Consider the following 24,322-nt stretch of genomic DNA (forward strand, 5'->3'; position numbering starts at 1 on the left):
CAAGCCATAAGACTCCTGAACAGCTACCCAGACTATTTGCATTTTCCCCCATGCTGCTTCTACTCTCTGTTATCAATGCATAGCCACTTTAATAACTCTACCTAAATATACATAATTACCTCGACACCGGTTCCCCCCACACATTGACTCTGTACCGGTACACCCTGTATATAGCCCCGCTATTGTTATTTACTGCTGCTCTTTAATGATTTGTTATTCTTATCTCTTACTTTTTAGGTATTTTCTTAACTGTATTGTTGGTTAAGGGCTTGTAAGTAAGAATTTCACTGTGAGGTGCCTGTTGTATTCGGGACATGTGACAAATCAAATTTGATTTGTGTGCTGTATGCATTTTTTTAATACCGAAATCCTCTGAAGCCAACAACCATGTGAGAAAATTGTTTGAAAATTACTAGTATTTCCATTTTTCAAATGTTCACTTTTTTTTTGTTCATTGTTGAAATAATGGTGGAATTGTACAAAAGTTTTAAAGTGTAGAATGAATACACAAAACATATGAAGGTGTTGTCAAAGTTGAACTTACTGTCCCATGTTGATAAACAATCAGGTAGAAGGATTGCACAGAATGTGCATCTAAGTAGGCCTAGCTACAACCATTCKGTCCTGGAAGTCAATTCTGCTTTCCACAGAGGTGAAATACTTTAAACCTTTCCCTGACAGAAACTGCAGAAAATACAGTCTGATTTAATCAACAAATATGATAGGCAGTTAAGGAGTTTTTTAATGAAAAAAAAAGGTTAAGGATCGTGAAACTGGAGGGYGTGCAATTAAAATAAATAATTATAAATATTATGGATTTTAAACATTTATGTACATATAAGTGTCTTATATCAGCTGAAAGATTAAATTATATTTTATCTAACTGCACTGTCCGATTTACAATAGCTATTACAGCTAAAACATGCCATGCGATTGTTTGAGGATGGCGCCCCACATCAAAATATTTTTCCACCCGTCACAGGTTTCATACATTCACATATAACGATTAAATATTCACTTACTTTTTGAAAATCATCCTTGAATTTGTCATCCAAAGGGTCCCAGCTATAACATGTAGTGTTGTTTTGTTAGATAAAATCCTTCTTTAGATCCCAAAAAGTCTGTTCAGTTGGCGCCATCGATTTGGGTAATTCACTCGTTCAACTTGCAGAGAAAGGAATCCAAAAATCTACCCCTAAACTGTTTCAACAAGTCAAAATATGTTTCTATTTACTCTTCAGATACCCTAAAATGTAATCAAACTATAATATTTATTTCAGAAAGAAAYATGTTCAATAGGAAACCGATTTTAGCAGGTGCGTAATATCTTCATGGCGTGCGCAAACACAGATTTCCAAGACTGTGTCCTACTAAAACTGATATTTCTTATTCACTTTTGAAGTTTCAAGCCTGAAACCTGGAACAGACTGCTGACACCCTGTGGAAGCAATAAGAATTTCATCCAGGGATCTAATTTTCAATATGACCTTTCTCTTGCATTTCTAAGAGGATGGTCTCTCTCAAAAAAAAAAAAATCAGGTTGGTTTTTCTTTGGATTTGCTCCTATCATATCTATTCACTATATCAATATTCACCTACATTATTTTAACATTTCTACAAAACTTCAGTGTTTTCTTTCCAATGGTACCAATTACATGCATATCCTGGCTTCAGGGCCTAAGCAACTAGCAGTTTACTTTGGGCACGTCATTCAGGCAGGAAGTGGAGAAAAAAGGGGCCTAGCCCTAAGAAGTTGGGTACAAGACTGTGTACATAACTGGCTGTGCTAGCAGAATCACTACAATATCCYATCGAGCCAAGCGGGGAGAGGCTGCCAGTTGTCACAGTTCCAAGAACAGTCAAACATCCAGCTAACCCTACGCCAATGACGCCGGTGGATCTCCAAACTGAACTTGGATCCGTGTTAAGTAGCAATGATATCCTTAGCCACAGTCATCTTACGACAGATATCTCGAACCAGCCATTACTATTCAAACAAACAATAAATCATTTAATTACGTTTCTTTCTGGCAAATTTGTTAGTTACATGAATGTATAACTACAAAATAAGTTTAAGTTGAGGGTGCAGTATTTATGAAGTTTGGCAATGAAGACAAAAACTAGCATATTTTAGATGGCCAGCTAGTTTGTCCAGGGAAAACAAGCTCAGGCCTAGCCCTGATATCAGGAGCTGGCGGCGAAAAGTTTGATTAAACAATTGAGACTGAAACGAATAAATCAGATGATATATTTAAGGAGGGAATTGATATACAAACCCAGAATCAGCTGTAACTTCAACAGTAAAACAAAGCTTGAAACTATGTTTGAGTGAACCCTGAACACAGCAAATGAATGGWGAAGTCGCTTCCGTAGACTTCTCCTCACCGCCCTATAAAAGCAATTTTCAGTTTTCCCACTCCGAGACAGTCCTAGTAAAATGATAGGTAAAAACCTATTTTTGCCCATTTTAAATGGAAATCTATTACAGTAAGGTACTTAAATTGTTACCCAGAAATGATTCGATATTGATATAAAAACAGCTGCATTGGGCCTTTAATAAAAGGTGTTAACATAAAGAGTTGGTTATAAGAGGAAAATAAGCAGTGGCAAAACACATACCAAGTATCATATTTGATCTTTATTGTGTCTCCACCTTGTCTGCAATTGATTTCTATGCATCTTTTTTGAAACACACATCCAGGAAGAAATAAAAACKGAGGAAAACATCAAATTAGTCCTTCATAAATTCCATCTTAAACWAAAAAAAAGTGCTACAACAAATCACATACAAAAGACAAGTCTACAGAGTGACTCGGACACACAGACAGTAGGAAATAGAGGAGGAGAAAGGGACAACAGGGGAGAGTGCTGTACTAGGTACAGTGGTAGTGTCATGTCATGGTAGAACATATAGTCAGAGGGAAAATGCAACCTGAAAAGTGATGCAGGTACATTGGTAGTCTGGTGGTCCAGTGTGTTGGTACTTCAACCACCACTCTGTTCTTTTGTTGTCATACCAATAGAGGAATTGGCTACTGCACATACACTGTATAGGACCAGGCTAGTGCCTGAGCATTGTTGAGTAAAATGTTGGACCATAGGGAAGTGTGTTCTGAGGAAGAAGGAGTGTAAAACATCAGGGATGTAGTGAGGGAAGTGTAACAGAGGAGAGCAAGGTGGAGAAATATAAAAAGCCCAGAGGAAATGTAGCATTGGACACTAGGCAGTGGAGGCTGGTGGGAGGAGCTATTGGAGGACATTGTAATGGCTGGAATGGAATTTAAAAAAGGGACGTATCAAACACATGGAAATGACATGTTTGACTCCGTTCCATTCATTCCATTTCAGCCATACCGAATAGATCCTCCCATCAGCCTCCACTGATACTAGGATGGTTGAAGAGGCAGGGAAGAAGGTAGAGGAGAAACATCTAGTGAGAAATGGCAGAGAGAGTGGCCCGATATCAACATAGTACATCTGCCATTACTGATGATTTACCTTCACCACCACTACCAAAGACAGATATGGATCATAGAGTACCTTCACCCCACCAGGGTCAAGGCTATAGAGATGTTTTATGATGAAAGCTGATTTAAAAATWAAAAAAAGACCACATATGCAAAAGTAAACTGGTTGCCTAAGTCAGCCCTGGAGGACCCCTGTTAATGTCTTCACATAATTAGGTAGTGAAGGTTGAACCACAATCCTCCCTGCAAAGACAGGGGCCTTCAATGCCTGGCTTTGAAACAAGGAGATAAGTACGCCGATGCTCCAACACCACTACACAGACTCACTAATATGATGATTAGCAGTCCAGTAGTGTGAACCGAAACCTTGTCCCCGATACTGCACTCTGGGTCTCACTACACACTCACTACTCCTCCGACATACTGCATCTTCACAGAAGTTTTCCACAGCAGCATACTATACATAACCATGTGTCATATGTTAAATACGAGGTATCGTCATCATAGTTGTATCTTCCACTGCATACAGGATAGTACACAACAAGAACGGCTTTAGGAGAATTTAAATACAAACATCATTTAAATTCCATTCCAGGTCCTCCACAGCCAGCCAACTCATCAGGATATGACAGCTTTGTCTTCAGACCATCTACAGGCAGGGGGGGCGGGCGGTTGAAAGGATAGCAAGCTGTCCAGTTAATTCGATAATGATAATGATGACTGAAAAAAAGGGTAGCGTGAGGATTGGGATTTCCGTAGTGTGTGTGATCTAGTCACCAGTCTGGTAGTGACTACAGAGTGAGTGACTACCTGACATACAGTATCTTACAGAGCCATAGCTACTGAGAGAAAGAGAGAGAGAGAGAGAGAGAGAGAGAGCACACATTCACACTGCTAGTACACAGCTGCATTCAGTCGGTTAATGCAGTCAATAGAAAACAATGAGCAGTGATGAGCACCTAATGGAATGAACAGTTCTCTAGTTCGCCGCAGGTAGGCTCCATCAATTAAATATAGATTTTTTAAACTGTCCACACCAAATAAAGCTTTAGAAATTGCACTCGTCGCCACGTTATTCCCAGGTCCTTATCCTTGTGATATTTACATTCAGTAGTTAGTCCAGGATGGGATAGAAAAAAATCAAATAAAGTTATCTTAAAAACTTAAAACAAAGTATGTTTCTGTTACTTGACATCACTACTGCAATGCAAAGGCAGAAGACTGCCAATAGCTGTTCTGTGATAAAGACAGCACCTGTATTATCACAAGCACAAAACCCCCAAAAGGTTTCTGGTTCTGAGATTGTCTGTCTGTGTCTGCGACAGCCATCTTCTGCCCCCTGCAGATAGAGTCTAGTCATGAAGGCTACCTGCTCTTACGGGCTGAATTTACAGTTCAGAGAGTGTGTAGTGCGTGTGGTGTGTAGTGCGTGCGTGTGTGTGTGTGTGTAGTGTATACACAGGTTGGACCAGGAAACACCAGCGTGGCCACCCCTCTGTACACTGGGAGGCAGTTTTCCTATAGAATAAAACTGAACAGAGCAGGACCAGGTGGGACCAAAACTGGTCTGGGTGGGTCTGGTCTGGTCCTGGACTGGTGTGGAGGTGTGTATCTGGGCCCGGCTAGCGCAGTTTGAGCCTGAAGGCTGAGATCTCCATGGGCTCCAGGCTGACGGAGGAGTCGTTAGCCATWGGGGGGCTGGAGTACATCAGGGACAGCGACACGGGCTGTAGCAGCTGGAGGTCCAGGTTACGGAACAGAGACGACAAACCCAGCTGGAGGGATAGCCACAAGGAGAGAGATGTAGAGAGAAATAAATATAGTTTGTGAAAGAGGGGTTGAGAGTGTGTTTGACAGAATAATCTTTCCAGACTACTATAATGACTCCAATTGCATGCGTGTGTGTAACCTACAGTAACTATCCAGTTGTGTCTGTGGTGAGCCATGTGTGTAACCTACAGTAACTATNATACAGGTTTTCCAGCTACCTCCGTGAACATATACTCCGACTCCCACCTTGTTTGAAACCCCCGGTTCTCAGTGTCCACCTTCCGTTTTGCCATTTTTGATGGGTATCTGAAAGTTAATTTTACTGTGATGCTGACGACTGCTGTGCCAATAAATATTGAAATGAAGCAGCCTACTGCTCGGTGCGTCACCGTTGCATTGTGGGAAATGTAGTATTGGTGCGTGTAAAAGATCTGCGGGCTGCCGGCTTGCTGCGGYCTGCGGGCCGGTTCTAATAATAAATCAAGATCATCCCAGGGGCCGTAAAAAACCTTCTCGCGGGCCGGATGTGGCCCGCGGGCCTTGACTCTGACATATGTGGTCTAAGAGATGGTAGAGGAGAAACGTATAGTGAGAAATGGCAGAAATGACTGATAAACAGTGCATCTGCCATTACTGATGTAAGCTACTGATGTTTAGCCTTCCACACCAACAAGGCAGAAATGAATCATAGACAGGTACCTTAACCCCACCAGGATCAAGGCTATAGAGATGTTTTATGATGATGTAAACTCGCTGTCAAAGTCAGACCTGAAGGATCCCTGTTTGTTTGTTCACCGGACCATGTCTCCACATCATCATGAAGGGAAGGTTGAACCACGATCCTGCCTTTAAAAACAGGGTCTCCATGCCTGGCTTTGAAAGCCAGATGCTCCAACCCCACTACACAGACTCATTAATGATGATTAGCAGTACAGTGCTATGAACAGATACCTTGTCCCTGATACTGCACTCTGGATCTTACTACTCCTCTAGCATACTGTATCTTCACAGAAGTTTCCACATCAATATACATACCAATGTGTCATATGTTAAATATGAGGTATCGTCATCATAGTAGTTTCTTATACTGCATACAGTATAGGACACACCACCATTCGTCCATCGATTGGTGTACACATACAAAGAAGCACAGGAATGGCTTTAGGAGCATTTAAATACAAACGTAACTTAAATTCCATCACAGGTCCTCCACAGCCAACTCATCCGGACATGATAGCTTTGAGAGGCTCACGTAAGAAAAGTTTGAAAGTCTTCAGACCATCTACAAGCAAGGGGGGATTGAAAGGATAGCAGGCCGTACAGTCATGCAATAGGGAGATAATGATGACTAAAAACAAAAAAGTAGCGTGGGGATTGGTATTTCCTTAGAGAGAGACCTAATCCCCAGCCTGGTAGTGACTGACTCTGCTTGACATACAGTATCTTACAGAGCCATAGCCTCAGCGCCTCTACTGCAGAGATAGAGAGAGCAAACATTCACGACTGCATTCAGTCGGTCAATGCAGTCAATAAAAGTTCAATGAGCAGTGATGAGCTCGTAATGGAGTTAACAGTTCTCTAGTCTGCAGCGGGTGGATAGGCTGTCCAAACTTCCAAACTAACACCGCATTCATGTGCTAGTCGGAACTACGAAAATCGAAAATGTTCGACTTGCTAATTGGTTGAAAGCGGCACGTGTATAACTACAACCAGTTTCCTAGTTTTGACTAGAACGTGGCAAAAATAAAGCGTTTACAAATTGCACTCGGTCGCCATGTCATTCCAAGGTCCTTATACATGTGATATTTACATTCATTAGTTAGTCAAGGATTTTTTTTTTAAAGAAAACAAATAAAGTTAATTTAAAAACTGAAAAATTATGTTTCCACTAACTTGACATTGCTACTGCAATGCAAAGGCAGAAGACCACCAGTATATGTTCTGTGATAAAGACATCACCTTTATTATCACAAGCACAAAAACTAAATCACCAAAGGTTTCTGGTTCTCTGAGATAGATTGGAGACAGCCACTGTGTGTCTGACAGCCATCTGCCCCCTGCAGTTATAGTCTAGTCATGGTGGACACCTGCTCTTCAAAGCTGACTTTACAGTTCAGGGTGTGTGTGGTGTATTGTAGTGTGGTGTGGTGCAGAGTGGTTTAGTGTAGAGTGGTGTAGTGTACTATGTGTTGTATACACAGGTTGGACCAGGAAGCCCCAGCTTGGCTACCCCTCTGTTCACTGGGAGGCAGTCTTCCTATAGACTAGAACTGAACAGACAAAACCAGGTGGGACCAGGCCTGGCCTGGGTGTGTCTGGTCTGATGTGTTTATCTGAGCCTGGCTAGAGCAGTTTGAGCCTGAAGGCTGAGATCTCCATGGGCTCCAGGCTGATGGAGGAGTCATTGGCCAGAGGGGGGCTGGAGTACATCAGGGACAGAGACACGGGCTGCAGCAGCTGGAGGTCCAGTTTACGGAACAGAGAAGACACACCCAGCTAGAGGAACAGATAAGGAGAGAGAGCGAGAGATGGATACAGTTTGTGAAAGAGAGGAGGTAGAAAGAGTGTGTATGAGAGAACAATTTGTCCAGTCACTCCTCATGTCTAACACAGAGAATAATCTTTCCAGACTGCTAGAATGACTCCCACTGCAGTGCTGTATGCATCTGTGCAACACACTGTACTATCGCCCCAGTTGTATCTGTGGTGATCCATGTGTGCGTGTTGTTGAGGACCACTGACCTGTCCCTCGGAAGTGGTACAGTTGAACCCAGGGTTGGGGGTCTCCAGGTCACAGTCCAGACCCTTCCGATGCAGGATGAGGGCCGTGTAGGGAGACGGGGAGTGGGTGTCCTGCTACACGTCACAAAAACAGCAAAGCAGAAACATATCAGCATCAATGGTAAACACACAGAACCCTACATGTATTATATCTTCCAGTATATTGACGCTCCACAAACAAGAGAATGACTTCACTTCTAGTTACCTGGTGCTGGATGCTGCGCAGGTTGATCACGTGGAAGTCGCAGGGCAGGGCCCCTGTGAGGGGGGCGAAGGTGTGCAGGGGAGGGATGCCACGCTTCTTGGGCAGCACTGGCAGCGCAATCACCTCGTGGTTGAGGATGGCCGAGGTCAAGTGACTGAGCAGGGAGGGGAAGCTGGTTGGTCCACTGTCCACCACCTGAGAGGCAGAGAAACACGTCACAACAGACAACACGGGKCATATCTGACAACTAACCCCATCCCACCCTGCTTAGCTTCAGCACTCAACACAGCAGGGAAGCTGCAGAGCTGAACAGCTGAAAACAATTATTTTTATTTTAAGCGCATATCCAATTCCAGGATGCTGCTATGGCAGACCTTTGAGCTACAGGGTAGAGGGCAGCTAAAACACAGGTTAAACTAAAGTTAAGAACTACAGCTATAGCACAGATTACACAGACAGACAGCCTGCCAGCTACGGCTGGGTAGCTAGCAACCTCACTGTTGCCGTGGCAACGTTACCTCTTGAGCACCGCCTCTCAGAGTGATTGTGATGAGCGAGTGAAACATGGAGGAGAGTTTGGCAAAGAAGCCAGCATGCTGGAGTGCAATGGAAGAGCAGACAGACAAAGATTACAAAAATAAATGGAAGGGGGTGACAAAAGAATGGAGGGACAGGGGTTAACAATCGCAGAATGAGAGATGAGACATTTTCAACAACTGCTGATAAACAGAATTTCTGGCTTACCCACTGTTTCCACTCAGACTAGATTGGCTTCATTTGCTTGGATATGACACCTATAAACAAGATCCAGGAAGTTCCAGTAACTTCCATCTGAGTACTCTAGACTGACTGACCTTGTTGCCAGTGGACCTACTCTCCAGTAGGAGGCGGAAGCGGTTGGCTGTCTTCTTGTTGTCCTTCAGTCCCTGGCCCAGGCCGCGGTTATCATCTTGCATCAGCCGCCGGTCCAGAATCACCTCCAACTGGCCTGAAGTAGGGAAAAGCAGAGAGCTCTATCATAGAATCTGGATAGAATGCGATTTATGATTGACATTCCCATTGAGGACTTCCACCATTCTAACTGGGTGGGGATTCCTATGGGTTGGGAGCGTTCAGACAATGATCAAAGAAAGCATTGTCTTCTTCAAATTGGGTTGCCTATGGATGGTCAATGTCATTTTCCCTGCCTCTGTTTTGGTAAAAAAAGCTGAGGTATGGGGCTGGAGTAATATAACCAAATTCATAGACAGAGCTAAAGATGCAAGGACTGGCACAAACCATGATATCAAAATTATAGTTGTAATCATGTTTTGAGGGTATATAGTGTTTGTTTATATTTACTTTGTTTACAAACATTGGCTTAAGACAAGCTTATATTTTGGGTTCGACAGTTCAACTAAGCTCATGGGGCATTTATAAGTTATATTCTTAAAGAGTCAATGGGTACATATCATTACTTCATAAATCCAAAAATGTATGTAGCAACTGCAGATTTCCCCTTTAAGAAAAAAACAACATAGGAGCGGTCCTTCCCTACCGCTCTCTAGGCTGGTGACACCCAGGGCCTGGGCAGAGTGCAGGGTGAGGCGGTGCTGGCTGTCCTGGATGTAGGCCTGGCTGGTCATTGGGTAGAAGTTGGCCTGCAGGGGGAGCTTCAGGAGGCGGCGCCGGGGCTGCATCTGTGGAAACATTACAGTATCGAGGTACATGTTGAAGCCAAAGATCAGACATTCTATAGTGTAAAGTGTGTGTTGTGGTCTGACCTGGAATCCGTTGAGGTCTGTGTAGAAGGTGTCGTCACTCTGGATGTCAGTGACCAGTCGCATGGCCAGCTCCTTGTTAGACTGTTCTCTGATGTCCACCATGGTGGTGACATCCAGAGACAGACCGTCCACACCTGGCACATTGTGTATGCGGATGGTCTGTTGGAAGTGCTGATAGAGAGCCACTACCTCAGAGAAAAGAGGTCCCTCCACCACACGCACCACCGGAGGCTCCTTCTGACTGTAGGGCTGAAAGATGGAGACAGTGTGTTTCTCTAATTGAGGCAGGTTACTGATCCTAAAATGGTCTACATGTAACTTACTGTATCTCTAGTAGAGGTAGGAGGGTTTTAAAGCTAGCTCACCTTAGCCTTTCCATCAGGCAGGAAGAGGTAAGCCCCGCTCTTATCCTTGGAGGACCGAGTACCATATGTCACAAACTGGATCTGAACCTTCAACTCCTGAGGGTCGTCTTTACGACGGATACTCTGCTCGAGAGACAGAACGAGAGACCATATTATACATTACACTTCAACCAAATGAGTCTGTGCTGCCTATTTGGAATTCATCAAATGAGAAAAGGGCCTTGGAGAAATTTTATCATTTTAGTCAACTTTTAGGCTGAATTCCAAATCTGTTAGAGCCTATCAGTGGCTGCATCCCCAAATGACAGTCCAGGACTTTGGCCAAAAGTACTGCATTACATAGGCTACCATCTTGGCTGCAGCCAGGCCTCGACCCCTCCACGCACCTCCAGCAGGCCGGTGGTTCCTGAGAAGCCCAGTGTGAGGGCCTGGGTGGAGATGTAGAAGGGTTGTGGGTCTGCCGTCTGGGAGCGGAGGGGGAGGGGATCCACAGCGTGGGCAGTCTGCCCCCGACCAGACAGCCTCAGCAGGGTCTCAGAGCGCAGCGTCATGGGGGTGTCGGCAGAGTCATACAGGTGGAACACAGCCAGGCCCAGGGCAGGCAGACGCACCATGAAGGAGGCCTGTAGACAGGAGAGAACACAGTTAAACACACACACGGCAGACAGACCGAGGCACTCATGCTACACCTAATATAATCAATGCATCTGTCAAATGAAGTACCAAGCAATGCCCATTAAGTAGCCACTGAGAGCACCACAAATTAAACCAGCAACCACACACACCTGGAAGACCTCTGCACTCATCTGGCTAGCAGAGCTCCACTGGGCACTGAGCTGCACAGGGAGGGTCTGTCCGTCCTCTGTGAGCACCCTGACCCTGGCAGAGTTCACCAACACTGTAACCACACACAGCCTATCCTGCTCCACCGGGTTGAATAGCACCAGGTACCTGACGGAGAGACAGAGGGATATCAGTCACAAACACCGGACCCATGAGAGCCTGTACTGGTGCAGAGTGGAGGGGGGGGGGGTTACCTGGGTCCTGACTGGTCCAGTTCGATAAGTGTGCGCTGGGGCAGGGAGTCTTGGGTGGCACGTCGGTCATCCTATAGGATAAGGATACGAGTATGTGATCGTCAGTTGCACTGATTGCTTACACTAGAGAAGCACTGAGTAGTAGATCACAACTCCTGTCTACCACAGAATCCCATTGGAAAGTGACAGAAAAGAGAAGATAGTGTTACAATAGCTTATATAAGTCTTATATAAGGCATTGTTAGAGAGCTCCATGTCATGAACAGGTTGACGCTCCCAGTCCTTCTCCCTCACCGTCTCTAGGAAGGGTTCTGTCTGGTAGAAACGATACACATCCTTGTTCTTCATCACTAGGAAGTGGGCTGCGTTAATGATCACTCTCTTCAGGCCCTGCAGGGAGTGCAGTAACCTACAGGAGACACAAAGGACAAAGGACACATTATCCTAATATTCTTGAAGTTGGAGACATGAGTGTCTTTTATCAAACCAGTGTCCCCAAACCAGGCACATCTCTATTCTGCGTCTCTTAGCCACTGACCTGTTGCCGTAGTCAATGACCACGTTCTCCTTGGCGGTGCCTGTGATGGCATCGTGATGCTGGAAGAGGGCGACGTTACGCCTTGCGTCCGTCAGCAGGGTGTAGTCTGAAGTGGGGTAGCGGCCCTCCATGCCTGTGTGGCGAGCGTGTGCCACGGCGAGACTGAACAGGATCTCTGCCCCCCTTGGGAACACCACACAGGAATACTTTAACAAAGACTTGGATTTTTCCCAAACTTTGACAGTGTGCAGGACAGGTTTCCATCTTCCAATTATTTAGCTTTTGAAACCTACACACGTGGCTAACATTGTTGAATTAACGACTGAGTGTAAGGCTCAGATGCCAACCTGCTGTTTCACAGGTGTATTGAAGCCATGTCTGTCTGATTCCATCTGACCTTACCGGAGATGGGACTCCAGCACGCGGTCCATGCTCTTGTAAAAGGGCCGGGAGGTGTAGTAGCCGCTCCAGTAGTGGTCCTCGCGGTCTGCATACGCAAAGAAGTCCCCGCTCAGCACTGGGTAGTCTGGGGGTCTGGCACCCTGGGGCACATTGTTGGCCTTGTAAACCGCAGTGAAGTAGTCGGTCAGGGTCCCAAACTGGGCCTGGAGACATATAGGAACACAGGTGAGATAGGACATTTTAGATTCACTCTAAACATCCATCCAAAACTAATGTTCAATAACTAACAGACCTCTCCCCAGAAGAGCCAGAGAATTGTGGGCTTGGTCTCTGACCTGCACGTGCATCTCGGGGTGAGAGTTCATGTAGTCAAAGAGTCTCTGGTAGTTGAGATACTGCTGGTCCCACTCCAGGGCCTTGTCGTAGCGGAAGTCATCTCCCAGTGGAACCAGAACAACCTTACTGCGGAAAAGCTTGGACTTCTTTCGGTACTGGTCCAAGAGCAGGTGGGCCCTAGGATGGGGAGAGAGGTTACACACTGATTAACATCACAATTGTGGCTTGTGGGTGCCAGTATTACAGGATTCAAAATAATAAATTCCTGAACAGTGCTTGCTTTAGAACAGTGGTTCCCAAACTTTTTATAGTCCCGTACCCCTTAAAACATTCAACCTCCAGCTGCAAACAACATTTGAGAGTGCGCTGACCCTGGTGCTAGAGGGGCTAGCACCAGGGTCAGCGCACTCTCAAATGTTGTTTTTTGCCATCATTGTAAGCCTGCCACACACACGATATGTTTATTAAACATAAGAATGAGTGTGTTGTCTCAACCCGGCTCGTGGGAAGTGACAAAGAACTCTTATAGGACCAGGGCACAAATAATTATATAATACTAATCAATCATTTTGCTCTTTATTTAGCCATCTTACATATAAAACCTTATTTGTTCATCAAAAATTGTGAATAACTCACCACAGGTTAATGAGAAGGGTGTGCTTGAAAGGATGCACATAACTCYGCAATGTTGGGTTGTATTGGAGAGAGGCTCAGTCTTAAATCATTTTCTACACAGTCTGTGCCTGTATTTAGTTTTCATGCTAGTGAGGGCCGAGAAGCCACTCTCACATAGGTACGTGGTTGCAAAGGGCATCAGTGTCTTAACAGTGCGATTTGCCAAGGCAAGAAACTCTTGAGCGAAACCCTATCTCTGGCAGTGGTTTCTGATTAAATAATCTGGCAGTGGTTTCTGATTAAATTTTCACAGAACCGCTTGTTGCAATTTCGATGAGGCTCTCTTGTTCAGATATCGGTAAGTGGACTGGAGGCAGGGAATGAAAGAGATAACAAATCCAGTTGTTTGTGTCATCCATTTCAGGAAAGTACCTGCGTAATTGTGCACCCAGCTCACTCAGGTKYTTCGCTATATCACATTTGACATTGTCCATAAGCTTGAGTTCATTTGCACACAAAGAAATCATACAATGATGGAARGACCTGTGTGTTGTCCTTGTTAATGCAGACAGAGTAGAGCTCCAACTTCTTAAATCATAGCCTCAATTTTGTCCCGCACATTCAATACAGTTGCATTGAGTCCCTGTAATCCTAGAATCAAATTATTAATTTGAGAAAAAACATCACCCAGATAGGCCAGTCGTGCGAGAATCTCGTCATCATGCAAGCAGTCAGACAAGTGAAAATTACGGTCAGTAAATAACACACTAAGCTCGCCTCTCAATTAAAAAAAACATGTCAGTACTTTGCCACTTGATAACCAGCGCTCTTCTGTATGTTGTAAAAGGGTTACATGGTCACTGCATAATGCAGAAACTACACAAGAGTTCAGGGGCCTTGCTTTAACAAAGTTAACCCTTTTCATTGTAAAATGTCTTTCAAGCTGTCAGGCATTCCCTTGGCAGCAAGAGTCTCTCAGTGGATGCTGCAGTGAACCCAAGTGGCATCGAGAGCAACTGCTTGCGCGCGCATTACCACTCCACTATGTCTCCCTGTCATGGCTTTTGCGCCATCAGTACAGATACCAACACATCTTGACCACCAAAGTCCATTTGATGTCACAAAGCTGTCCAGTACTTAAAAAATATCCTCTCCTGTTGTCCTGGTTTCCAGAAGAGGATGTCTTCCTTAATTGACCCCCCATTAACGTAACGGACATATACCTGGAGCTGTGCCAGGCCTGCCACGTCTGTTGGCTCATCCAACTGTAACGCATAGAATTCACTGGCTTGTGTGCGAAGCAGTAATTGTTTCAGATCATCCCCTGCCAGGTCACTGATGTGTCATGAAAGTGTTGTTTGATGATAACATTGTCTGTATAGTTTTTATGGCCTTTTCCCCCAGCATTGTCCCAGCCATATCCGCGGCAGCAGGAAGAATGAAGTCCTCCACAATAGTATAGGGCTTGCCTGTCCTAGCCACTCGGTAGCTCACCATATAAGATGCTTCTAGCCCCTTCTTATTAATGGTATCTGTTGCTTTTATACATGTCTTACGACTCGAAAGTCATCTTAATTCTCGCTCAAAAAACTCCAGTGGCTTATTTTTCAAATTGGCATGTTGTGTTTCTAAATGTCTGCACATGAGGGAAAGTTTCATCGAGTTGTGAGATAGTACTTTTTGTACATATTGCACAGTGGCTGAGGAAAGGCACTACTCCCAATATAAGTGAACCCCAACTCAATGTAGTTCTCATCATATTTGCACTTCTTCGATGGTCCAACATCCGTCTGTTGTTTGGTGCTTTCCCGGGTAAAGGGGCAGTAGCTCTTCGGCTGCATCAGATTCACAACGGTCAGGGTCCATGTTAGCTGGGTTAACAATAAATGTAGAATTACTGAAGCTAGCATTGGATGTGCTCGTGRAAGCAGAACAACTTGTGTCGTCGACAGGTGCAGGTGTAGTACTGCTGGTAGTATCAGTACTACCAGTAGAGCTGGTATGTGTCTCTATGGATGCGKGCCTTACTTTTTTAAAACATTTATCAATTTTCGAGCAAATGGAATGAGCAGCAGCTACGCTTGGCTACATACGGACCGTTAAGTGGAATTCCCGCGAGAGAGTAACGGTTAATGTGATTGGATGTTAATTATTTGACTAGGCTAATGTGTATTTGACATTGTGTTGTTATTTCGCTGAACAGTAGGTTTAATTTTATTTTTGGCAGTAAAATGAGGCTACTCAGGCGAGAAAAAAAACTCWGCGAAATGTATAGCCCCTTGGAAAATATAAATGGACTGTTTGAATATGTGAAAAAAAAGAAAAGTTATTTMTATTATTATTATTTTTTAAATGGGAAYCACATTTTTATTTGGCGTACCCCCAACGGTTTGGGAATATCTGCTTTAGAATATTGACATTATTGGCAATAGCAACGTTTCTGTTTAGTGACCTTCGTCAAAGCATACATTTGAATGAAAAGAAGAAAGCTTGCAAGCAGTGTGCAGAAATGTCTTCTTTTGAAATGCATTACATATTCAATCACATCTCTTAGATGTGTGAGTGCATCCCAGTGCAATGCCAGTGTTACAGGACAATAGATGACTGTACATGACCTTAGAAAATGGAAGATATAAAAAAAAGACCTATAATGGAAAAAGGCAATCAATAGCTTTCAGTTAGAGAACTATTTTCTATTAGCCTCTCTCTGGAATGTGTGCTTTGTAGAGTTCTATGAAGCATTTCTTTTTTCTACACAAAACTAGTGATTGACAAGCAAGTTGCAGTGACGGTCTTCAAAGCCAGTTGCATCTTTCCTGTATTTCTGCACSCACACTCCCTGTTCTCAGCCCCAATCCCCCCACACAGCCCCTGGAAATGCTCCTTGACCCACATTCCCCCCCAGCAGTGTGGTGTACAAAGCCCCGGGGAGGCTCTCTGCTTGGCTCACCTCTCTGCCACGTTGGCCTCCACCACGGCCCGCGGAGGGACCTTCCAAGGACAGTTGACCCGGCCGCCTGGCAGCCTCTTAAAGTCAAACTGGCAGCAGATCTTGGGGTCCGGCCCGCAGGTGTGTGGCACGTCATAACTGTAGAAGGGCATCATGTGGCAGAAGATGTCCGTGCCCGACTTTTGGTCTGGCAATACAAACAAAAGGAAGAAAATAGTTGACTTATTTGGGGTCGGTGAATATAAAAAGTTCCATGCAAATACAAGCAAGGAACACAGTTACTGTTCTTAGTTCAAACTATAAATTGACCATTGCCACATTTCCCACAAACTCAATTTGACTTTGAAAGACAGTCCAGAGTGGCAGTGTATTCCAGAGAGAAAAGCACATTATGGTGTAAATAGATGAGATGGTTTTCCTGGCAGCAGACCAGCCAGCCACTGACCCCAGGCCTGCCTCCACATGAACTCCAGGCTGCGGCTGGAGGCGAAGTGCTTCTTTATGGAGTAGTGGACCCTCTGGATGAGCATGCTGGTCARGTTGGCCCTCTTCAGCAGGTAGGGCATGGTGGCACTGTGGCCAAAGGGGTCCACAGCCCAGCCTGACCGGGGGGTCACACCTACGGTAGGGCACAGCACAGGAGGGTTAACATCATGGAAAATACAACAGAGCATGGTGCACAGTTTCTATGTCATCTTAATGGAACTCATACAGGAACAGAAGACAGAACTATGTCCGAAGTCATACAGGATTTCACACAATATGCAAAAAAGGTGTCGTTGCAAAGTTATCCGCTCAGAGTTTGAATCAGTTTAACTTTCAAATGCTTCTGCTCCAAACCTTAGGGTGCAAAGCCCCTTGCATGAATAAGAAAAAGTGTCTCGGAGAGGGCAGACGTGTCACTTACCCACGTTCTTCTCCAGCCACTGATGGCCTTCTATGAGCTGGTCGATCATGGCGAAGTAGTGAACGTTGGCCTCATCACTCATCACCCAGCCTCCAGTCACCATCTCCAGCTGACCTCCTAGGATTAGCCTGAGACATCCACACAGTAGGGAGGTGAGAAAAAGCAAACTCTTACTCCGAGCCACTGCATTAACCAGAAAGCAGGCTATGTCAGGAGTATCTAGTCTCTATGACAAGGCAGATGTGGAGCACATTATTTAATTACTGTAGATCACCCTGCTAATGTGGCCTGGCAGGTTGTTTACAGCCTGTGATAAGTGATACTGAAAATATACTGTTTTGCTAGTTAGGAACTCGTCCAGCTGTGAATGTCTACCTAATTACAGAAAACAACTGAAATCAAATCTACCAAGACCGGCACTATTGACTCTTCCCCCATGTGGGCAATCCTCAAAAGACGGCTCAAATACAATAAGGAAGAATCCATTTGGGCAGTAGTAAGATGCCTGAGAGCTAGTACTGCCTGTGAGACACTTACTTGCGCATGGCTTCCTGCTTGTGCATGTCAGCGCTCTCCCACCACTTTGCGAAATAGGAGATCTCGGACCAGATGAACTTCCTGCGTGGGTCCTCAGTCAACTTCACCAGCATGTTGTTGAAGATGTGCTGCGTCTGGTCTGTGTAGTACTTATCAAATGTCTTTATCCAGCCTGCCGGGATGGGAGACAGCAGCACAGAGGTGATGAGCACAACAATACAGATCAGGAGGAACAGCGTCCTGTTCAGTAGCACTGGCAGTACTGAAGCAAAACGCTTAAACTGAAAACAAAAATGGGAGTTCCTTATTGGAAAAGTTCCTGTGGTAGGCTTTGGCTACCTCGCTGTTTCAAAGCATTTATGGGTCTACAAAATGTGACCCTGTATTGTACTGTACCATTTCCTATAGTGTATTCTGGATTGCGCCATGACAAGATWTTTTATTTTTWTWTTTTATTTATCAGTTATTTTACCAGGTAAGTTGACTGAGAACACGTTCTCATTTGCAGCAACGACCTGGGGAATAGTTACAGGGGAGAGGAGGGGGATGAATGAGCCAATTGTAAACTGGGGATTATTAGGTGAGGGGTAAGAGCAGGTCAGCAGTACAGTACCATACAAAACAGCTGCGCGGTATTAAAAATAACACCCGTTTTATTATTTAAACAGAACAGAAACTGTGCCTTACAATGAGCCACCTTGAATGCATTGTCAAAGGATGAGATGCATGTAGCAACTGATAATGTAATAACTGCTAATAATTTAACAACTTTGGCATTTAAAATGTAATAAATGCTGATAATGTAATAAATTGCCAATAATGTAGTAAATGCTGAACGCATAACTTAAAGTTTTTGCGTATTAAATAATTATTACATTATGCATTGATTATTACAATATAAAGTGGGTTTAAAAATAAAAACAATGTAATAATTTAAAACCGCTTTCTTTAATAGCATGCATATTAAGCGTCACACACTTGAGGAACACTTTGCATTCATTGCCACGACAGACTTGCAATTTGAAGACACACCTTGTAGTCATGTGATTAGCCAAATTGTAATGATCACAAAAATATTCAACAAGAGTTTCACTCCTTATCCCAGGATTGACCAGGCTACTGTGCCTTACAGAGTGGAGATGGAACCAGACTCATGTCAGACTGATTCACTCACACACACTAAACCTATTGGTCCAATGCCAAAAACTGTGTTTTTTCCACTACTGCCTTTAGTCCTCTTAAGAGCCTCACATATGGACGTTCTACATAGTGAAAGGGGCCTTTTACCATTGCGTTGTCTGCAGGTCTTGTTATGACTCTGTGCCAGTCCTGCCGTTTGACCTACTTCACTTTAYCTGCAGTCTTGTTAAACATTAAAAGCTCTGGCCTGGCTTTTGGAGGACATCCCAGAACAAAAGARAACTGCTTTAGCATGATTCACTGACAACAGTCCCAGTGGTCTCTCATAGCTCTCCGCAGACCCAAGACTAGCTGTGAACATTTACTCAGTGACACCTTAGTAATGAGTAAAGTCTATTCTAATTCAAATGGAAGCATAATGAATGGCTATTCCTGTTCTTGAGTGACAACCTGCAGGATCTACCACGGTCAACAAGTCAATAACTGTCAAGTTAGCTAGCGGGCCTCACACTGGCTGTAAATAAATCTAATGGAACTGTCAATCTCTGGCTAAAATCAAATCTTGTGCCAAGTAACAGCCATTTTAATCTAAAAATAGCCTAGACGTTGGCATTCTAATGTAATTGTGTCACTCCATTTGTCAATCCTGTCATCAGCAGGTAATAGCAAAACATGAAAAATGTATTGAATTGTGGTAAGACCCAAAAAATAAAAGGTATTCCTTTTCGCTAGGCCTCCCTTCATCACACTTTGCAGTTTTGAAACAGCAAGGTAGATCTACTACCTGACCTCGTCCAATAAGAAACCCTAATTTTCCGTCTCATAACGTTTTGCTAAGGTGTGCTCTGAAGAAACTTGCTTTTGAGGTATGCCTCACCTGGGTCGTTGTGGGAGTGAGGGACCACAAACACCTGCAGAGGCTCACTGTCCCACTCCCCAGGCTCATAGGTGATCTCAAAGCCCTGCTTCCACACACCCCCGTCCACATTGTCAAACTTCAGCAGGGAGTACACGTCCAGCATCTGGAAGACAACAGACCGAAGTTGGCAAAGTGGTGAGAAGAGGCAAATCACATGAAATCGGTAATCTCTCACCTTAAGGTGTCACGTAGACAAGAGACAGTGTGTTAACAATTACATACACATATGGCCTACTGATGGCCAACAGAACAACAACCAGAAAGTGCCTGGAGAGCAGCTCACCTGCAGGTCGGTCTGTCCGCGGCGGCCCTGAGCAAACTGGCAGTCCTGGGGCTTGACAGAGAGGAAAGTGGGGCGTCCGTCGAAGGGCAGGACCCAGGAGCCGTTGGCACTGCGGAAAGGCAGCATTCCGCTGGGGGACACAGCGCCGGTGTCGGTCAGCTCCAGGACAGAGTCCTTGATGTGGCTGATGATCTGGTGGTTCTCCTCCAGTAGCTGCTCCAGCTGTTCTATGCGGTTCTGGAGAACAGAGATCTGGCTCTAGAATGCAGGAGGAAAAAGGCCACGGGGGGGGAAATGGGGATGAACGTCACAGGAGGAGCTAAACATGGCAAGCAAGTCTATTTGGATGGATACACTACTTCACTGTCCCCTCCCCAAACGAAACACTGTTGTGAAAATCCAGGTCCTTGTTCACTCAAGCTGTAGCAAATACGTAAATGAATAAATAAAGGCAAACAATTTATGGGTCCTATTTGAGCCAAATGCCACAAAACAAGTTTAGGCCAACATGACTGTCCTGTAAGAAACAATCAAATCCAGGCTTCATTATTTACACTGTTGCTGGAGTGGGTCTGCAGGTCACAAATATGTGCTGCTGCCAAGCAGTACAGCTGTGGTGGCTGGGCATCTCTACACATGGTGTGTTTATGAAAATAGCTCAATGCCTCTCAGAATACAGTACAAAATAAATGGATGAATGAGATATGAATTATTTAAACATGTGTGCATCTCACCAATTAGGCCCTAGAGTATTCTACGTTTGATAATTACAGCTTTGATGTCACCCAAAATCAAAGGAAAAGTGTTCATTAAACTTGAAAAAGGTACTGCCTCTGGCTTGTAACAGCACACAGATGTATCACAACAACATGGTGTTTGATTGCAGACAAGGGTTGAGACTAACAAGCTAACTAGTGGTGCCATGTCTATAGATGTCTTACCCTTGGGAAGTTCCCGCCGCCGTTCTGTCGCCTTGCAGGGTCGTGTTGGACTCTGTCCAACATCAGGTATAAGGAGAATACGGCCACACAGAATATGGCTCCTCCACACACAGTCACCTGCTTCTTCAGCTTCATCCTTCAGCCTGTAGAAAAGCCTTTTGAAAAAAAAAAAAAAAAAAAGGAACTACCTTGACTTGTAGTTCTTTACTTCCAAGATAAGCGGGAATGGTCCTTAGTTAGGACAGAGTGGAGTGCAGTCCTTGGAGTGCAAAAAGTGCCTGAAAGTGACCGGCAGGACCAGTGTCAGCAACAGTTCCCCACCCTTGCCTGCACTCCCTTAGACCTCCATTAACCAGAACAGTCAGGGGTGGAACAGTTGGCAGAGAAGGTGGATGTAGGGGTGTAGGTGTGGTGAGGGACACAGGGTACTTAAATCAGCAGTAGCTGGCAAGCAGTCTGTCAGCTCCAGCCAAACCACAGCCGGGCTCCTTCAAAGTGGCCCTTGTGCTCCCAACCATCCAAACCTTTGAGAATTGCGGAGGGAAAAAAACACACAAAAACAAGCACTAAACAGCGAGGGCTCAAACAGGGAGCCTACTGTCTCCGCAGCATGGTGTCTGTGTGTGTGTGTGTATATATGTGTGTGCAATCCTTTGGTCCAGTCCAACTCCCAGGGCTGTGTCTAATTCTTTAGCACTGGCAGAGTCCCATTTCGCTCTGGTTGGCTGCCAGGGCATAGCCATAACAGTAAACACATGGCTTCAGTGGTGCGGAGAAACAGGGGTGAATGAAGGACTTGGCTACAGGTACCTCCAGCTCTTTAGATAGTCTTTTTCGCTTGGCTCAAAGCACTCCAGGATGAGACAAATGTYACTACGATGCTCTCTTTGACAAAGCCTAAGCATATCAACAATGGCAAAAAAAGAAGAAGATACGTTTCCTTGGTCACATTTAAATTATGTCCTAGGGTCCTTTTCTGAAGCAGGAGGGTAATAATCTCAGTTTAAGGAAGCATGGCCAAAACAACTATGTAATCCCGCTTTTAGTACTCAGTAAAAGGCTGTATGCAAGTGTGTAGGAGAGGAGTGTCACAGACAGATCTAGATAAAGAATGTATACCAAGAAGCAAAACAACCCAGTGGCCTGGATTTCAGGACGCTTGCTAGCTAAAGAAAGACAGGTGTTCCTCCTTCCAACAGCAAATCCTGTATGATCATAATCCTATCAACTAACAGGCTGTCAGTGACAGCCTTGCCATGGGGATTTGTGATGATAAAACCCAACACTTACACTGGCTGCAAAACAACTAAATGGTTCCCAATTCAAAAATGATTTGTTGGGCCATCTGTGCATGATGACTAAACCTCTCCTAACATGGAGATGACAGGCTCTCGTGATATTAGCTAAGTAAAGTATTATGCCTTTAATATAAATGAGCTTGCAATCTTTGCTAGGAAAAGTCACTGTTGCAAGCTCCACATCTTTTGCAATGCATAAATCACTACATGAGGATATCAGACTCCAAAGACTAGATTTGATTATTTCCCATGCATGAGCTTGTAAGAAGAAGATGAGGCCACTGACTGCTGATTCCCCTTCATCAATACAGAGATGATGGAAACCGACGTGATAAAGACATATCCCTGTTTGTGGAAATGTATCTTTGTTTGTTGAACCTGTAAATGAAAACAGCAGCAATCAGTGAAGTCGAATAAAGCTCCGGAATAGTTAATGGTCATTTCCCCGTGTGTGGGATGAGGTGTGAAGCAACAATAACATGGCAACTCAATAATTCTTCATCTTTCAAGCAAACAAGTATCAATATAGCTAGCTAGCTATCAAGATCTAGTGATACCCAGTGACAAATACATTTTTCGATGCTAGCTAGCTAACTTTACTGAGAGAATCTATGCATACTCACTTTACCCCTACCTATATCTACAAATTAACACAATTACCTGTACCCCTGCACATTGACTCGGTACAGGTATCCCCGTTATTGTATTGTGTAACTTTACTTTAGTATATTTAGTAAATGTTTTCTAAACTATATTTGCTTAAAACTGCATTGTTGGTTAAGGGTGTGTAAGTAAGCATTTCACAGTAAGGTCCTACACCTGTTGTATTCTGCACGTGACAAATAAAATGTTATTTTATTTGAATTAATGGCCCTAGCTAGCTAGTCAAAGCTTTCATTGGATAGTCAGTGTCATTGTATTTTTAAATGAGCTAGGTAGTTCCAAATAGGATACCATTCGTACACAGGCATTAAATATGATTCATGCAGTCATGCCTGACAGACAGCTAGCTAAATTAGCTAGGATCTACAATGACAGGATGACACACAAATAGAATGAAGACAGGGCATCCCCATTCAAGTCACTGATGGCATAACGGGTAGATTTGAAACAATTTGAGTGTCCCCGAAGTGTACATACGCTTCAATCTGTGCTGTGAGTCAACTCAACTGACATTAGAAAAAAATACATTCCATTGAAAGAGCCACATCAGCTAGCATCATTTGAATGAACAATCTACATCACCATGGCAATCCAGCATCAATTGGTAGAACATTCCAAATTACCATGGAACTTATTGCATCGCAATACCAGGCAGTCACTGCGAGTGTACCAATGAGTTTACCAGTCAACTTGTCAGGGTTAGAGCGTCCAAGTCCGTTCTATTCATTATATTTCTATGGGTTGGCATTTCTCTGTTACCATAACAACTTAGTTAGCTAGTTAGACTGTCTGTTTCATTTACGCCTGTTACGTTAGGTTTGGAACGTGTTAGCTAGCTAGCTAGCTAGCAGGTGCTGTTACATTACTGCATTAGCAAGCTTGCTTCAGCAATCCTTTTGCCACTGGAGTTTTCACTCATCTCTGACTGACAGCTGCTGGGCACAATCCCACGGCTCAAACACTGTAACGTTTGCTAGCTAACGTTACGTTAGTTATCTGACTACACAACCAGTTAGCTAGCATTAGCCTAGCTACCAGTAACTAGCTAGCTAGCTCAGTGTCAAAGAAATCAACCTACCAGTCAGAGTCGAATCATCTCGAATATCTGTTTTCGGGACACAAAAAAATTGACGTTATGATGCCCGTGGACGGTTATCCATAGCTACCGAATGGTTCTCTGTTTCGCCGTCAGCCATAGATTGAATATGCGTGTCAGAGACGAAATAGGAACCGAAACATCCCACTCCCTCATTTTTTTTTCTTTCAATGAGGTGAGGAGGAGGAGTCTACCGACGTGTCCATAAGCGACTTCAGTCACCATTCATTTTCTGGATTCAGGGTCATTGTAAGTCGCTCTGGATAAGAGCGTCTGCTAAATGACTTAAATGTAAATGTAAATGTTTTA

At 44.2% G+C, this 24,322-nt stretch overlaps 1 protein-coding gene across 3 annotated transcripts; it reads right to left on the reverse strand.

Annotated features, from left to right (window-relative positions):
- Positions 1-2,618: 2,618 nt before the first annotated feature.
- On the reverse strand, positions 2,619-24,266 carry LOC111952337 (alpha-mannosidase 2x). Of its 3 annotated transcripts, XM_023970915.2 has the most exons (23): positions 23,996-24,266; positions 20,957-21,111; positions 20,016-20,273; positions 19,691-19,835; positions 17,674-17,845; positions 17,137-17,264; positions 16,675-16,848; positions 16,230-16,416; positions 12,664-12,841; positions 12,329-12,531; positions 11,927-12,109; positions 11,683-11,797; positions 11,389-11,459; positions 11,137-11,302; positions 10,738-10,974; positions 10,352-10,474; positions 9,987-10,235; positions 9,761-9,902; positions 9,078-9,211; positions 8,742-8,819; positions 8,224-8,418; positions 7,980-8,093; positions 2,619-5,242 (listed from the first exon to the last, which is right to left on the reverse strand). In XM_023970915.2, the coding sequence occupies exons 2-23, from the start codon at positions 21,089-21,091 to the stop codon at positions 5,090-5,092; spliced, it is 3,540 nt and encodes a 1,179-aa protein (XP_023826683.1). In that variant the 5' UTR covers positions 21,092-21,111; positions 23,996-24,266; the 3' UTR covers positions 2,619-5,089. The 3 variants fall into 3 exon arrangements, with proteins under 3 accessions (XP_023826683.1, XP_070291342.1, XP_023826682.1); XM_070435241.1 differs by lacking the exon at positions 8,742-8,819 and having other exon boundaries at positions 23,996-24,265; XM_023970914.2 differs by lacking the exons at positions 2,619-5,242; positions 8,742-8,819 and adding an exon at positions 7,171-7,733 and having other exon boundaries at positions 23,996-24,263.
- Positions 24,267-24,322: the final 56 nt, after the last annotated feature.

This window comes from Salvelinus sp. IW2-2015, linkage group LG26, assembly GCF_002910315.2.
Source record: "Salvelinus sp. IW2-2015 linkage group LG26, ASM291031v2, whole genome shotgun sequence".
NCBI classification, from domain to species: domain Eukaryota; kingdom Metazoa; phylum Chordata; class Actinopteri; order Salmoniformes; family Salmonidae; genus Salvelinus; species Salvelinus sp. IW2-2015.